The 18,525-nt window shown below is 42.2% G+C and overlaps 1 protein-coding gene across 2 annotated transcripts; it reads left to right on the forward strand.

Moving 5' to 3' along the window:
- The first annotated feature begins 1,593 nt into the window (after positions 1–1,593).
- paip2b (poly(A) binding protein interacting protein 2B) lies at positions 1,594–17,989 on the forward strand. 2 transcript variants are annotated; one of them, XM_080742131.1, is made up of 4 exons: positions 1,594–1,894; positions 11,175–11,341; positions 13,746–13,928; positions 15,680–17,989. In XM_080742131.1, exons 2-4 carry the CDS (start codon positions 11,186–11,188, stop codon positions 15,734–15,736), a joined length of 396 nt encoding a protein of 131 aa, XP_080598257.1. In that variant the 5' UTR covers positions 1,594–1,894; positions 11,175–11,185; the 3' UTR covers positions 15,737–17,989. The 2 variants fall into 2 exon arrangements, with proteins under 2 accessions (XP_080598257.1, XP_080598256.1); XM_080742130.1 differs by lacking the exon at positions 1,594–1,894 and adding an exon at positions 3,063–3,389.
- Positions 17,990–18,525: the final 536 nt, after the last annotated feature.

An 18,525-nucleotide genomic window follows, 5' to 3' on the forward strand; every position in this document is an offset into this window, starting at 1 on the left:
AAAAACAGAGCGATAAAAACAACAGATGGGGGCTACAAGTTACTAGTAGCAGCCATCTGAAGGTGACTTTTCAGACCGATTTTGAAGGAGGCTAGGGATTTGCACTCCTTTAAGGCCTCACGTGGGAGGGCGTTCCACATGTTGGTGGTATAGCTGGAGAACGACAGAGCCTTTTATAGTGTTAGATCGGGGTTGAATATGATTAGTGGAGCTACCTCTGGTCTGGTGTTGTGATAGTGGACATCCTTGACCTTTTGTAAGTAGTTTGTCAGGTACGGGAGGCTCTCTCCATTCCGACATGTCGCCACTCCGAAATTGACTTCTTATTGTCGGAGTGGCGACACTCCCATGGGCCTAAGGTTTAGGGTTAGGGTTAGAGATAGGGTTAGTGTCGGAATGGAGACATGTCGGAAAGGAGACATGTCGGAGCTACTGTAAGCCACCCCACGCTTATATAGTGATAAGCGGTGAGCATCTGTCTCTGTTTGTTCTCTTCTCATCTGTCACATTTTAAATGTAGTCTTGTGGTATTTACCACAGACAAGGGTAAATTGTGCCATAACAAATCAACCACACACCTGTTGTAGAAGCATGTAGTGTTCTATAGCCATATATAGTTGCCATATAGTTTCCTGTGACACTGACAGGCAACATCCTAAAATATAATACACAGTTATGGGAAAAGGTACTCACGTGTTACTGCAATGTAGAAATTAAATGTCCTGAATTAAAAATGTACTTGTGTAAAAGTGCAAAGGTATTTGTATCAAAATCTACTTAAAGTACCAAAAGTAGAAAGTACTCATTATGCAGAATGTCCCATTTCACAAGATTTCAAATGCATAAAATGTATACACATATTTTGAAAATAGCAGGTAGATCTGCTATTTCCAAAAGGCAAAAATGTATAGGGCTGAAATGGTTAATGTATGTTTTGTAATAATAATCAAACTTACTCTAACTAGTAACTCAAGTTTTCAAATAATTGTAGTGGAGTACAATATTTATCTCTGAGATGTAGTGGAGTAGAAGTAGGTCTACTGAAAATTGGATATACTCAAGTAAAGTAAAAGTAGCCTACCTCAAAATTGTATGGTACTTGAGTAAATGTACTTTTAGTTACTTTACACCACTGACTACTATTTAGTACTACCGGTATTACTAAAATAACAAAGTTTCATACCCTCAGATTCTGTGCTGGCATATTCAGAGGAATGGGGCACTTTCTGAGACTTCTCACCATGTCTCTTCTTTTCACAGTCTCTCTATTCACTAGAATGAAATGACATCATCGTCTGCTCTGCTTAGCTAGAGGCTGATAGCTATCAAAATGTCAAATGTTATCTTAATATTCACATTAATCAGAACATTGATCCAAAGCAAAGCAACAGCAGAAATATAGGCTTATTATGTTTGTTTACTTAGCTTGAATGGATAGGAAGAGGGCGGGTCCTATCGAGTCATAAGCCAATAGCATCACCGGACGTTGTCGATCGTCACGCGCCTCGACCAATCGCCGGAGCGTACAGCTGGACAAACGAGGCCACGTGACCGCCTTTCTCTTTTTTCTCCACTCCCTCCCTCACTGTTGGACACAAGAAGAAGAAATCGTGGATTTTGTGGCCGTTTCGTGGCCAAAATAGCGAAAGAAAGAAACGGGACAAAGAAAGAAGACACGTTTATTCCCGCAGTGGCGACGGAGGAGGGCAATGCGTGATTAATATCTGGTTTCAAAAGTGCACAGAAGAATCGTGAGCCGTCAGCCGTGCGGGATTCGTTGCGGGGTCTGTGAGAAAGGAGACGTGTGTGTTTTTTTCTTCAACAGCTGTCTTACAAATTAGCGACGGATTCTCTGTTGTTTGCGTTTGGAGCTAGTCTGCTCAGTGTGTTGTTGGTGAGTACAATGGTGGAGGTGGAGGACACGCATAGATAGGATGCACGCATACACACACACACACACACGAGGCTGTCGCTTGCCAAAAAAAGAGCAGATCTACAAGCTAGCAACGCTTTAGCAGCTACCTAAAGTGCCATTTTCCACTGAACCTAAAATAACAAACTATATTGTTCACCATTGCATTTTTAAGTTGGTGTGATCCACTGTCATCCACTTGATCGATTTTATATGTTTTAGTTTTTAGTGCTCAGTGTAAATGGCCCATAAGCTTGTAGATCTGTTCTTTTTTGGCAATCTACACCGTGGTACTACGGATTATAAATGGCTTGACACGCTGTCAAGTTGAACCAAACATCTTATCATTTAGCATTTTATGTAGTGTTTTATGGACAGGCTGCCTTCCCTCATGTATATGTCGAGATATCATATTATCTCAAGATGTTCACATATAAACAAACCGTAAAGACAAGGCAGTGGCAGTCACACTAAATGAAACCCAACATTTATGGATTATGTTTCTTTATTCGTGATAATTAAACGTTATACAGTTGATTGAAGAGCCAGAAAAGCCACGCAGGCATTTGTGTGTTTTGAAGATGAGGATGAGCAGTGGTGGAAAAAGTACTACTACTTACATTTTTCAGTTGAGTAACTAAGTGTCAAATTAAACATACAATATAGACATACTCCGAAGTAAAAGCCCCCGGATTTACTTAAGTAAAAGTACAAAAGTATTGATATCAAAATGTACTTGAAGTACAAAAGTAGTAAGTACTCGAGCAATATGCAGAATGTCCCATTTCACACAAGTTTTCTAGCTCACATTGTTGCTCACTCTGCTATTTTCAAATGACCCAAATGAACAAGGGGGACCATGTATAATAGGGCTGAAGTGGGTATTGTATATTTTGTAATAATAATCAAAAACTAACTAGTAACTACAAGTTTTCAAATAATTGTAGTGGAGTTTAAGTACACTATTTGGATCCAAGATGTAGTGGAGTAGGAGTAAAACTATTGGACATTGGAAACACTCCAGTAAAATACAAATACCTCAAAATTGTACTTAAAGTACAGTATACATTTAAGTAAATGTACTTAGTTACTTATTTCCACCACTGATGGATGATGAGGGGCGCTTCTTGTTGGGTGTTTGTTCACAGAGACCACATGACCACAAAGCAGCGACCCACAGCCTCTCTCACTCTCATATCTGTACTGCTTGCTAGGCTAGGCTAGCTGGATTTAGCTCATGTGAAGCTACGCAGCATCCACCGCCAGGCAGATCGAAGACACTTATAATAATTATCATCAACGTCAGCCCAGAGACGAAAAACAAGCCCATCGCACACGATCCACACGCGCCGCGGGTGTGTGCCAAGCTGATAACGGAAAAAAAGTTTCTTATATTTTCGAACCGAACGGATCGGTGTGTGTGCTTGCTTTTTTTTGTTGAAGTGACGCCAGGACAAGGAGCTATCTATAATGCCAGGTAACCCTTCCATATTTACAAGAAGTACCTTCGACGACCCGTTGTGTTTTTAACATAAAGTTAACCAAGCGTTTGTTATTATGACGGGTGTTGTGTCAAACGCGTCGGGAGTCGTTTCTTTGGACCCGAACCGGGTCGTTTTGAGTGACTCTGATCTCCCCGATCGGCTACGGGTATGATGATTGTCCCACCAAGAACCACCATGCTGCTGCTTGGATAAAACGTGCTAACTGTAACAAGGCTAGCGTAGCGGCCTGCTGCTTGGCTTCTTGGGAGAGATCAGATCAGCCACCGACGCATAACGGCAGCGTGAGAAGAAACATGATTGTCCATGTTGTCTCTTTTTTAATTCTTCAATGTTGATGTCCTTTTTTTTTTATTATGATGATCGGTGGTTCGAGTCTTGTTGGAGTCCCAACACTGTTTCCCAAGCAGTGGGTCGGGATCCATTTGTGGGTCACGGGCCGATTTTTGTTATGGGTCACGACTAGAGTAAAAATCCCATTTCGTTTGCTTACATTTAAAAAATATGTATTTAAAAATAACCTCACCATTTTAAAATAATTTAAAAAAATAACAATGTTATGTTTATACATTTTAAAACAAACAATTCTAAAATTCCATTAAAAAAAATGATAATTAAGATGATGTTATTGTTACTGCTATTTTCACTAGTCTGGGCCCGGGCCAAACGTCTTTTGGGTTTCGGCCTGAAAAGTTTAGGACACTCTTGTGTTTGACAACCCTTCACTCCCATGAAGACTTTGTTTTGACCCGGGACCCCCAGACTAGTAGCCCCACCACCACCACAAGGCCCCCACACACACCTCCTCCTCAGCCGTCAGTGTCTCTTTGTTTTGTTGGGACCCTTCGCTCTCTCCCTTTCCTCCATCCAGTTCAATGCAAAGGAGCTTGTATTACATTTACTGGCGTGAGAAAAAAAACATACGTTTTACATTGCCAAAGCGTCTAAATACAATAAAAACAGTGGGAAATGGGGAACATACATTATATATACATAGTTGGAGGGGATACAGCATTGTATAAACAGAGCTACATGTCACAGTCACAATGTGTCGTTATATATATGTATATATATAAATTTACACACAGTAATGATATCGGGGCTGCTATTTACAGCTACGGCTAAAGGCGTAAGTAACGCGTATTGTGTTTATTATAGGCACTTGGCGTTAGCCGGTGCTCAAAGCCGTCCTCAATCCCTTTAACAACTTTTCGGAAACCGAGGCCTGCTATGGTTTTGTAGCATTAGCTACCCGTTAGCATACAGCAAGCCCGTCCCGGTGGCTGCTGCTGCTGCACTGTCAACGTTGAGAAAACGCTAGCATAGCCTCGTTTCTTCTTTCGTACGACCGTGTCGCTCGCCACCCATCAAAAAAAAAGAACCCATATACAAACTAACAACGCGTCAGCTTTTAGCTGACGTGTTGTTTGGTTTGTAGATCGGCTCTTTTAAGGGGGGGGGGGGCAAAGCGACACCACCGTACGGTGGAGTCAAACACGCCACGACGACGCAGCCCTCCATCCATTGCACGGTGTATTATATCGTTACATAATCCGTTATGTAGCAGGTCAATCTTAACACACCGTCCTCTCTCTCTCTCTCTCTCTCACACACACACACACACACACACACACACACACACACACACACACACACACACACACACACACACACACACACACACTGTCTGCCTTAACAAATGTGACGTTTTTTACTTTTTCAGAGTGCCTTTTAAATCTGTCCAATTGCAGGTTGCCTGATCATGTTTGATTTAATTGTACACGGCATGCTTACAAAATGATACTGTAGATGTAGTACAGTGCGTGCACACAGCAGCAGACAAGACGCAGAGCTGTCAACATGAATGCACTGACCGAAACGATAAAGGCAGGCACAATATTAATGTTTTAACAATAGGCTGTCTGTCAATACTATGAGTTGGAGTTCTGACAAAGAATTTTGTCTTCCAGCCTTTTGTCTCAAGATATATTTGTCTTCTCTGATGAAGAGATCCAGGCGTTTTTATTGTCACAAACTTAAATGAATTTTATGCCACTTTTTTCAATTTGGAAAGCGTGGAGCTCACTAGCTTGGGGGATATATTAAGAGTTATGGTGTTGTACATGTTGTACATTTCATAAATTGCAGTTTAGATCAACTTGTCAGACTTGGATAACAGTGTCCCAGCAGAAACTTCATTTGTCACACATGGCAACTTGAGATAATGGTGTTGAATGTGTGTTTAGCTTTTCTCATACATTTTTCTACAAAACACTTGGCTGTAAATTATTTGATCATCAGATCACATTAATGGTATTCTCTTGCATGATAATCTCCACATTCCCTGCGCAATTAATCTCCTTTTAAATATGTATTGAAATATGAAACGGCATAAAGGGCTTCGCAAGTTTATCTATCGGTACCAGTGGGTGAATGGATAGTGTGTTGACCTTGTGGTTGCAACGTTTCTGGTTCTTTTCCAGACAGAATACTCATAGGTTGCTCTCTCTCTCTATACTCTCCATACACTCTAAAATCTAAATAAAGCAACAATATAGCATTGAAGAAATGTATACGTAATTGAAAAAATTATGCCCCTGGAGGCATATTAGGCAGAGTGGATGGGTTGGGCTGGAACTGTACTGCTAAATATTACATGCTGACTAACATATGGGTTATGCAATAGGGACATGTTAGCGTTGCATGCAGTACATCCCAGCATGGTACACTGCGTGTCCCTGTGTTTCCTTTTTATTTATGCGCACTCCCCAGTCCCCTCACACCCCCATATAGCCAGTTCCCTTTGGGCCTTCACCCTTTGAAAACGGGAGCATAATATATCTTGAATCATTGGGGTATTTTGAAGGACATCCAGCTTTCACACAGCATAGCGCTCGTCATAATTCCAATGCAGTTTTCTGAATTCCTGTTTTAACTGCTTTTTGTAGTGTTGTGGTTAAATTGCAAATGTGCTGAACTTTTAATGCTACTACCCTTTGTTGAAAAGAGTCCAATAGTTTACTGCAGTACTTATTGTCAAACACATTGTGTTGTAAAACAACTTGTTCCATAACATTTACACTATACTCAGTTTACAGGCCACATTAAAACTAACACATGATAGCAGGAAGAAAGGCAGCATTTCCATACTCGGGAGTAGAGCCCTGGCATTTAAGTATTTCTTATACTTGTTTATCATTTGTCTTCAAGGTAGACTTATATCTCATTCTTGAGCAACTTGGTGTGATTACACCTTGAAAGCAGCCAGGCAGACACGTAATTCCTTGCGCCAGCAGAGCGCGCAAGGACTGTGCTCGGCTGTGTATGTACGTACTGTATGTTGCCGTCTGTGTTTGTCTAAGCCTGTAACCCAATCAGGGACCAGCATTTCTGGCAATGTCATCATTAACAGCCAATGAGGGACCAGCATTTCTGGTGATGCCAGTTGTGATGTCACTGGGATCGCCAGAGGTGATGCCAGTGGTGATGCCAGTGGTGAGCTCACCTCATGGTGTGCTCTGCTGGCACACAAGTAGGCCATGTGGCCTACTTTTGCGCAAGGTGCAAGTTGGCAGTGGCACCTCAACAGAGTGCAGTTCTAGTTAGATTATATATCTTAAATGCTTATATTCCGGGATTAGGGTTAAGCATTGGCAGCTAGGTGTTCGGGAATGCGTCAATCTGAGGTCTGTCTGTGTCCTCACATGTTGAGCTTTAGAAAGTTTGTAGGGGATTAGTGGTGATCATCATTGACAAGTTTGCACGTTGTCATGATGTCATCTCTGGTGCTGAAACCGGAACACCATGCATGAGTCATAACGAGTCTTGTTGGAGTGGCTCACTGCAGGTGAACTGTTTTGACTGAGAGATGGGACTTGGAGAGATGGCTACTCTTTCACGTTCCCTGCTCAAATCTTGTATTCCAATTTTGGTCCACTTTTTCTGTTTATGCCAGTTATTTTATTGCTGTGTGTGTGTGTGTGTGTGTGTGTGTGTGTGTGTGTGTGTGTGTGTGTGTGTGTGTGTGTGTGTGTGTGTGTGTGTGTGTGTGTGTGTGTGTGTGTGTGTGTGTGTGTGTGTGTGTGTGTGTGTGTGTGTGTGTGTGTGTGTGTGTGTGTGTGTGTGTGTGTGTGTGTGTGTGTGTGTGTGTGTGTGTGTGTGTGTGTGTGTGTGTGTGTGTGTGTGTGTGTGTGTGTGTGTGTGTGGTTTAAACGGCCTTCTCTGACATTATGAAACGTTATGTACAAAAGCCAGAATGTCGTCCTGCTACTCTCACACGTCCATGGGCATCTCTTTGGGGCACAGTGTTCAAGGTTAATAATTACAGATGGTGGCCCTTTACCACACCGCTGCTATTCAGGGATTAAATATCCCTGCCATCATTGACTACCACCATAATGAGCCATTCCTTACTGTTTGGTTAAATGGCTAAGTGTAGTGCCTTGAAAAAAAAGGTTAAATAAAATTAGAAACATGCGATTCAGAAACTATCACCAAAATAAGTCTTTGAATCTTGGCTATTAAAAACCCATCAGCTTTACAATAATCCTTTAACATCTCCTTACAACAAGTGTCTCCTAAGAATCTCAAGATTCAAGCTTACAGATTTTTGACAGGAAATCCAGTTTATCAGCTTTATATGACTTTAGAGTCACCCTTTTGGCATGTGACAATATTGCATGATTGCTGATAACTCTTTCTGAGGGAGGACTTAAGATTCAACTTTATTGTAAAATGGAAAACTTCTTGCAGGAATGCAATACACACATAGTTTCTAGCTAGTTGGCTAACCAATGGAAAGTTAATTCTTTGGATGTAGTTACAGTACAGGTTTCTAAAAGCTGGCCAGTGTCTTCTTTTTGGCTTTGTCTTTGTTCTGCCACAGGGCTCTGTGGGAAGGTAGATGTAGGCTGAGAGCCCATGATGCGGTCAGCTTAATACGGTCAGCAGCAGGTGACTCCAGCTCAGATGCAGCTCTGGCTTGTATTTCCTCTGTCTTGTCACGGTCAATGTATTGGGTTTTTGAACCTTGGATCAACAAGCTACGCCATATCCAGCAAGTCATCATCAGTGGTGGGGTACTGATGCTTGGCAGTGAGGTGATCGTTAATGGTTGGATTTATTGCTTTTGTTAACTGTTCAGTTAATTCAAGGTGAAGATGTGACTTAAAAGGAAAATTTCACCTCTGGGACGACCAGATCTTATTTTATCGTTGTTTGGGAGTTGGGACACGATCAACACAATAATCAAAGAGTTATTTTTTGTGTTCACTTCAATCTGTGTTTTTAGATATTCTTTAGTATTTCAGCATGCTACAAAGCATCATATGATTAAATGGTCCTTTAAAGTACAGGCGAAACACTGGCTTTCCATAAGACACAGTCCTTACTTTAGGTCATGTTTAACTTTACAAATGTGTCCCTTAGCCACATTCAATCTGGTGTCCCTATTTCGGGCATGTTAAAGCAAGAAAACGTGTCAAATATTATCAACAATAGTGAAAATAAACATTCTAAAAGCTCAATGCATCACATTGCTTTGTTGAGCTTGTAAATGGGCTAATTTGTCTGACTATTGTATGATAAAGTATATAGTGCTTAAAGGGGAATGAAATCCTTGGCTGAATTTGTAGGTTGTTCCAATTCAAGCTAAAAACATGGCAGGCCAGTAAGAAACTCGGCTGCAGCTGATAAAATTAATAAAGGGTGTTATATTTAGATGTGCCCAAGGCCATGGGTGTATATGTGCAAGCATACAGTATTTACATGCCTAAATCCATCACGCCCATTATTAATTTGATTAGCTACAGCTGCATTACTTACATCACAGCGTACTATAAGGTCAGCCTTATGCACAGTACAGCTTTAGATTTTAACATGAAGTGGAAAACAAACAAATACAAGCTATATATAAAATATATCTATCTAAATGCATTTCTATTTTATTTTTTGAATAAAAAGTGTTTTTAGAATAGGCCTCAGGTCTAAATGGGTTAAAGTGTCTAGTTCAGATTCCATCAGCACCAAAATGCATTGTCTTTTTGTCTGCCTTCAGGACCTGAGAAATGTAAATTACATTATATTGTAGACTAATCTCATAATTTTGCTCTGTTGTGTTACTCTTTATTTTTTCAAAAAATTAGTAGCCTATTCCTATTCCTCCACCATACACATTTCTGTGTTGTCACTGCTCTTGTATCCTAGTTATCCTTTGGCAGTATTTAGCTCCTCACCTGCCAGTGAGGAGCCCCCACCAGGAGGACATAGATCCTTCGTCCTACTCCTTCCGCTCAACACTTCCCGCTGACAGGTGCTGCCCCAGCCCGTAGGAGTGTGTGCAATGGCCAATATCGCCTTCCCCGGCCGGCTTCCCTCCCCTGAACACGGTCCAATTATGTTCGTGTAGACACTCGACAAAGCCGGACGCACCACGGTGAACACACAATCTTTGTGGTGGTGAGCAGCGACTTTACCACTGCGCCACCTGAACACTCGATCTGTGTTCCTTTTGTAGTTGTTTATTAATAGAACAGTAACATAAGTCTGAATACCAGTGGCAATATTTTATTTTAAAAAGTATGTGCCCAAAAGCACTGCTGCTCATCCACTGTCTGTGGTAATTTTCTCATCTTTCAGTCCCCTACATTCAGGCGCTTCCCTCAGGCTTTGTGCTATATCAGCTCCACCATGTGGTCTTATGGGAACTGTGTTTTGAACACAAACACTGCTCAGCTTCCAGTCATGAATGAAATGAATGGTCTCACTCAAATAAGGTTCTGAAGTCCAGCTAGACCATACATCACTTGCAAGAAAAGCTGGACATTTTGAACTTTGTGTTGAATCTTGATTCGGAATACAGAATGTGAAATGGCCTTGTTGGACAGTGGAAATGTTGTAGAAGGCACACTGGGCAGACCAAAATACAGAAAAAAAAGTTAAATTCATGGTGTAGCCCCTCTGACAATGTTGTCGTAGAAGTGCAGTTGCGTTTTATTTTTACCAGTTGTGGAGGGAGCTATGAACTCTTTTGCATGCAGATTCATAGATCTTAAGAACATCTCTCCTATAACAAACCTTGGCAGATGTTGTGGGGATCGAGACACACAGTATCTGCAATGATGGTTGCTGTGAACACACTGACATTGGTCTCTGCAGAAGCATCTTCCATAAAATCCTCCGTCTCTGATATTTCATAAAAGCAAAACTTCAACTGGTTTGTGTATGTTAAACAGCCAGAACACAGGGTTAGAATTATAATAACTAAACATAACATAATTCTACATATTGAGCTGGTTCGTAACTGCAGGTAGGTCCATGAGGGAAGAAGCAACGGCAAATGGCACACCCCAGCTAGGTACCCAAGCACAAGAGTCACAAGTGTTTTAATGTTCCTGGGTCCCACAAAAAGCTAAGGGATACTGTTTGTCTCCTATGTTGGAGAAAGACTTCCATGCAAATTATAAAAGACAAGAATGTCCAGCTGCTGCTATGAATGGGGTGATGAGCACATGCCAAGTTGTTTTGCGAAATGGAAAAAGATGATAAAGGGGAAGTATGTGAGTGTCTGTGGATGCCATCTGTCTCTATTTTAAATGGTCAACATTTGAAGTGAGCACCCTGTATGTGCTTGATTGTGGAGTTTTTGAACGTAAACATTTTCTGTTGGGTTCTATGTGGATTCATGTGCAGCTAATGGAGATGCATTTCCTTCGTGGTTACATTCATCTAATTGGGACATTCATGTAATTGTCTCTTGTCAGAGCCGGCTGAGATGAGCGGTCCCGAGGTGGCCAAGACACCGGGAGGCGGTGCTCCGGGGAAGGAGGGGAAGGAGCCTGTAGCCAATGGACATGCAGGAGAGGGCGGGGACGCCAACCCGTTTGCCGAGTACATGTGGATGGAGAATGAGGAAGAGTACAACAGACAGGTGCGTAAGTATGTTTAGAACAGGGGTCTTCAACGTTTTCAGGCCAAGGACCCCTTAGCTGAGAGAGAGATGAAGCAGGGACCCCCAGATTCCATTTAGTTTCATCGTTTGACGGCACAATCATCAGTGTATTTTGGATTCATGACAATTTGTGTTATCACTTGAACCGTCAATACTTAATAAACCTGACCTTTCACTCTGTACTTGGTGTGTTCTTTTTCCCCCTCTACACCAATCCTGTACATCTGCTATTTTTGGCAAAAGTTCTCAGAATATGGACGTTGGGGTGGTTAATATAAAAAAGGAGATTTTTTCTTATCTATCAATCAAAGATTTGAAGGACCCCCTGTAGTAACTCTTGAGGACCCCCTAGGGGTCCCAGACACCCTGTTGAAGACCCCTGGTTTAGAAGGATGGACATGCATGCTATCAGTCAGGTATGCAATAGGCACACCTTATGCGCTCTGAATCACACCAATGTGCATAGACACACAAAAATATTGCATGGCATCATTGGCATGCATGCAATACACAATCACTCATGTATACAAATTAGCAAAGAGATGGAGCACACACATAGGGTAGCTTTCAGGTGTGGAAGTTGGATTTTGCTTCATGGTTTGCAGAATTCTCTGCTGTTTTGAACTTTTTTTTTTAAGTCTAACCATCTTTGATCAAATGTTTTGTGTCCATGCTAGTCTATTAAATGGTACTGTCCCTGCAAGTTGCAACCATCAGGTAGTAATTAGTATGAAAACATCCAGCTCATGTCCGTGAGTCACGCTCATGTCCGTGAGGGACAGAGGGAGTGAGTAACGCTAATACACAACATTAGACCCATGTGCCGCGTCGCTGATTGGCTCACTCACTCACATTTTTCTGTGCCGCGTCGCTCATTGCCTGTGGCTTTCACAGACAGCTCAGCTGTTTAACCAAACGGTGTGTGTTGGGGGAAATTGCATCGCAACCTGATGGTCGCTTCTCGCCCTTACGGCGTGTCAATATGGAAATACTAGCATAAACTTTGCTTCTTTTTTTCCGGATTGTCAATGCCGTTCCTCCTTCCTTCCTGCAGGAGTATCAGTATTCACTACTTCGTTCAGTACTTGTAGTGTTATTTCAGTATTGTCAAAAGTCCCCACTTGAGAGCAGAGCACACCTTTGATTGGGTTGTCAGACTTCAGTTTGGGACTTAAGGGGAATACCACTCATTTTAAACATTGAACCATGTCATAATATATCTTAGAGCTGTGTTGTGTGGATGTGAAAAAAAATCGAAAATCGACTCATGCTCACCGCGACTCAAAAAGTATGAATCGATAAATCGAAATTTTTTATAAAGTTTTTCCCACAAAAATGTTTTAATCGCTCGTTCAAAAACGTTATAAGCGTTAATGTTTTCCAAATGTGAAAGGACCGGTGTGTGTGTCTGTGTCTCTGTGTCGGGGACGAGTGAATGTCTGTGTTTTTCGCAGATTCGCATGCATAGTACGGCGCTAGTCAGGTCCGCGGACTACTGGTTGAGAAACACTGCTGGTCTGTTCGTGTGCACGCGTCATAGCAGTGCGCGCTGACTGGATGTGTTTTGTTTACGTGCCTGTGTGCATGCATGCCTGACACGAAAGCTCGCTTGTTAATGGCAGTGTCGCCTCGTGTGCAGTTATTTTGTCAAGATTGCCAATAAAACAACACAAAATTGTCGTTAATGCGAAACACCCGTGGACTCGGTCGGGGAGCGAGAGCGAGGCAGACCTCGGCGTTTGATACACTAGCCTGGGGTGCCAGCCTGAGCGCTCCCACTACTTTCAATGGACTTTGTCTCTCCGCTTCTAGTCTCTAGAGAACAGACTCCATGCTAACGCAAAGAAGAGCAATTATTATTATAAGTATTATTAGGGCTTTGATGCAAGTTCTGATGGGTGCAGCTGCATACGTTGTGTTGCTTAAAGTAAAGCGCCGTTGCGCTCTCCTCTCAGCTGCTGCTTAGCGGAAAAAAAGTGAAAATAGTCGATCGACGCGTAGATTTTTGGCCGTGACGCGTCGATTCGCAAATAATGCGTCGATTAACATCCCTAGTTCTAGGCAGTACCTTAGAACACAGTTCTAAGGTATATGGTTCAATGTTGAAAATTAGTATGGTATTTAAGTTTGTCAAATTGTTGCATCCAGCCTTGCTTCCATCTCTCCGGTATTAGTAATTTTCCTCCATCTGTTGGGGTCTATCATTGCAATGATAATGAGGGCCTACCATTAAAACGAATGGCATATATGCATTGCAATTTTAATGAAAGCCTCTTGCCCTCCTTTTCCTCTGGCTATGCTATATCTCTTACCTCACTGTACTGTCTGTAAATATATTTTCTGCCGTCCATGCATATTGTCTCATCTCATGTGTATGTGTCAGGTGGAGGAGGAGCTGTTGGAGCAGGAGTTCTTGGAACGTTGCTTCCAGGAAATGCTCGAGGAGGAGGACCAGGATTGGTTCATTCCGGCCCGTGACCTCAACAACCAGGGGGTGGGTCAACTCCAGCAGCAGCTCAACGGCCTGTCTGTCAACGATCACCACGGCAACCCGGAGGAAGTGGCGGTGAGACCACACACACGCGCGCGCATGCTTTCAAATGCCACCACAAAAGGGTCAGAGGCCGTTCCCATTGGCTCGTAGTCTAGCCAGTGACAGGATGTTTGACACGATGTAGTTTGCTGTGAGAACATGCACACTAACGTGATTATATCAAGGCGATGATGCAGCGTAATTAATATATTTATATGACATAAACTGTGGCAGGTCGGCTGCCACTCTAGTTCTGTTAGATCGCCTTTTTAAAACACCCTTCTGTTTGCGGCTGCCATTCACACAGTTATTACTTTCTCTTCAATTTTCAAATGAATGGACGTGTCATCAGAGTTTAGTCTGACATAATTGCGCCACTTCTTCGTCTGATTTATTTGCAGCTGCTAAATTCTTCTGATTTTAACTCTTTATGCGCTAATAAATAAAATGTAAATCTCAAACTCCAAGACGATTATGTTAAAGCATGTTAGCATGTTAAAGTAATCAGAAAGATGAGGTGTTGTAGTCCCTCACCTTTAGGGGTGTCCAAAGTCCGGCCCGGTGGCCAAATGCGGCCCGGGGACACATTTTATATGGCCCTTGGCTTCATTCCTAAATTGTATTATAAACGGCCCACCATCACCGTCAAACAAGAATATTTTCCCAGAGTAATTTGTCAAGGTTGTTCCTTGTTGTCTCATTCTGAAGAGGTCGAAGAAAGGCTATTTTATCTTTTTTTTTTTTTACCTTGCAGGTCTGGTTACATTTGGTAATGTGAAATAAGGCAGAATTATTTGTGTTTTGTTCAGAGCAAACACCTTACAAAAGACCATTTATATTGAATATTGATGATGATAGTTAAATAATGCGATACATTTGTGACTTCGTTATGGTCCGACCAAAACATTATTTGGGGAGATAGTCGGCCCTTGGGTGTTTTAATATTTTCTAATGTGGCCCCCTTTGAAAAATGTTTGGACATCCCTATTATAGACCTATTTATTGTTATCCTACAATTTAGTGTCTATTTGGATTCCAGCGGTGTGGCCGCTGACCGTTTTGTGGTGGTATTTGAAAGCACGCCCCCAAACAAACGCCCCCTTTTCAACCTGGTGTCCCTACTTTGGGCATTTAGGGCAAATGCAACGCGTTGTGAACTTATTTCTTTGTCCTGTTTTGTCTATACAGTAGTACATTATTCATTTAGATTATTGTACCTGTCATTGTCAATCATTGCGACTGTCAGGTCGCAAGTTACTATGAAAAGATCGACCGGCTGTCTGTCACGTCACACTTTTGCCCTACTCTTTTCTCCGGCACCCCTCATTTCTCACATGGCCCTCTTCTAGTGCCACCATCAGGCCGACTTTTGCAAAACACATTTTTGGACACTGCTCCTCCAGATTTTGGCCTAAAATCACGCAAAGTGGTACACAGTATCTCTAAAGTCATGTCATCAACATGGATCTGTCCCATTTCCCATATTCCCTCCTGATTGGCGACAATTGCCTTCTAAAGTTTGTGTATGCGACCTGACGGTCGCTTATCTCCCGATTAGGGAGTCTTAGTTTATTTGTATATTTCCATAACAGGCTTTGTATTTTTAAGTAATTTGTCATATTTGCAGTTTTTTCAAAGCTTCACGGTGTGTTCAATGCCAAAAGCCCAATTAAATAATTAATCGTAATTATTTATAGGACAATGAATAAACAAATGTCATGATCGTGACAGCCCTACTCACTGTCTGTTTTTTTCTTTGCTTCTTTCCCTCCTACGGTCTGCAGAGGAAGAGCATCTTGAATCCTGAAGCGAAGGAGTTTGTCCCGGGAAAGAAATACTAGGAGACCCCCTCACCCCCATCGGAGCCTCCACACGCATCTACATGCGCGCGCACGCACACACACACACACACCCACAGACACACTCAGCAACTGCAGTTCTCAGAGACTCTGCGGCCTCAACCGCATACACACTTTACACATGCAACACACACACGTGTTAAGCCAATGTCGTGCTGGCGGGCCCAGTTGGGGGGTGGGGGGATTTCTTTCTTTTCTGTCTGTCTCTCTCTCTCTCTTTGGTTCTTTTTGCTTTTTATTTCCTGGTTGTTTCTTGTAAAACTGAAGGGGGAGGCGGGAGGGCAGGGTGGTCATAGTACAGGGGTGGTAGGGGGGGTAAAAGCCTACTTTATACTTTGCCGCACGGCCGTGCTGTCTGCCGAAAACAACAGATTTCCATTTTGGGGAAAAAAAGGTCACGTGACGAGAATCTGCCATTCTCTGCGAGCGACACGGCCGTGCGGCGGCGTGTAAATAAGCCTAAACTCAGCAATCCATTTCACGTCACACTGACGTCCACAGAGTACGGCGGCGCACAAACCGACGTCCCCTCGAACACAGGCAGCTACAGAGGAGCGATGCCGAGACACGTTTCTATCCTATTTTTGGTCTAAAAAAGAATCTTAAGCTAAGATGTTTTATTGTGCAGCACTTGATTGCAGAGTGACGTCAAATAGCATTCAACTCTCATTGGAGGATACTTTATAAAAATAATGGCAGTGAAGTTGGAAAGTGGCTCATTTGTATTTTTTTCTTTTTGTCCCCCAGGGGACTGTTTGTGCCGCTGATACTCTGTAGAAGTCACCGTGCTTCTCTGCTCAGTCAGACCTGTTTAGCGTTTACTCTCATGAGATAAAGTTCTGACATCGGAAATATCACCTTTATTCATTTTCTGTGTATCGAGACACGCAGGTTATTATTTTGTACATAGCGTGGCCTGATTCCAATCCAAATAGAAGCTCTCCACAAGCTAATTGATTTGTGTAGTGATCTTGATAAGATATGGACACAATTATTACCATGGCTCTTAAGTGGTTATTCCTAATTGATGAGGAAACTCCATGGTTTTGTATGTTGTCCAGCTTGTAACAGGACATGCATGATATTTAGATTCTCAGACTTGGACAAAAGTGTAGTGTGTGGGCAGAGGGAAATCATGGAATGGTTTTAACTAAGATAATGTAAAAAAAGGCTTTTCCCCTAATTCCAGTCTTAGAATCTGACTTTTTATTTCACAACACATTCCCCCACTTCCATTGGGATTTATGGGGCGAATGAATGAGTGTGGTAACAACAGAGTATTTGGTTTGGAACAGACCCATCTTGTCTCTTTCTGTCATAGTGACATTGTCCTGCATCAGATCATGTGTCCCTATCCAAATCAGGTTCTCCAATAGCCTCTTCTGTTTTTTTTGTTTTTTTGCTTTCTTTATCTTTCTTCTGTATTGCTTTTTTGTTTTGTTTTATTTTTGAGAGGACGAAGTGTTTTGTGTCTCTACTGGGTTGCCATAGCCTGTGATGTCCATTCAGTCCAGTACGGTCATGGTCGATAAAACACAACCATGACGGTATTGCCTCCGAAAGGTTTCTTCCCCATGTCCAGAAGCCGTAGCAGATTGATCTTTTTGGAAGGTTCACTGAAATCTCTTCTGAAGTGACTTTGCCTCAAGCAAGTCATCTCTGTCCCATTCTGAACCAATAGGACAAAGGAGGTGTTGGTGTACTGTTGCTTTTATTGTACATGTTCAGAGCACGACGATGTCGCATGCTGAAATGAAATGGCAGACCTACAAAGCTCATACCACGGCGAATCCACAATGCGCTTGTTGGTCGGCTATTTTCGATGCACGATGCTGTCGTGCTACAAATTATGAATCTGGCTTAAGAAGCAGACGTTTTCACCATTCAGGTTTTACCTCGGTATTAAAGTGTTCACTTTAGCACTAGAGAAGCTCGAGTCAAAATCTTTTCAGATCTGCTTTCTGTGTATGAAGGGGACACATTAATGTGGGGGGGGGGGGGGGGGGGGAGGGGGGCGGCGGCGTTTGGACCACAGCTGATGAAAGGCACCCTGGTTAAGCCAATAGGAATGTCCGCCAGGTGGATTGTGCAACATGAAATCATTTTTGGTGATTTTTGCTTGAGTTAGATGACTACGGTCGTTTAAAAAGAGGTCCAGAAGACACAAAAATAACAAATTTCCATTCAAAGAAAAAATGGATGAAAAAAAAGATGAATAAAGATATTAAAGGCAAATGTTTTGTATTGCATTCTGTTATGAGGCATAGAATATTGCATCACTGCTGTTCCTGTAACATGGGGGATTTTACTGCCACACTGGGTGAATGTATTCAGGAAATGTCAGTACAGACTTGACCAAATGATATTGTTTGGATATTTACCAGATGATGTATTACTATGGTGGTGTGACTCATTTAGCTGTACTCTAGGGCAGGGTTTCTCAATCTGCTCAGTCTGCAGAATACTTGATCATTTTATCACTTCAGTTTAACCTCTTAAGACCCTCTAGACTTATTAAAACTGACCTGAATTGCACTGTACTTGGTGCATTCTTTTTCCATCTACACCAAATCCCTTTGGGAGCTTGTAGATCTGCTATTTTTGGTGAATGTTCACCCAAGAATATAGGTTCTGGTGTAATTTTGTTCAATCTGTCATAATGGAGGTGGATGTTCTTCCTGTTTCTCCTTGTGACTACTGTATCTTAGGGGGAAAGATTTAGGTATTTACATAACATAAATCAGATGGTGCATTGGTGCTATAAAGTATGT

This window comes from Nannobrachium achirus (assembly GCF_963921795.1).
Source record: "Nannobrachium achirus genome assembly, chromosome: 14".
Taxonomy (NCBI): Eukaryota; Metazoa; Chordata; class Actinopteri; order Myctophiformes; family Myctophidae; genus Nannobrachium; species Nannobrachium achirus.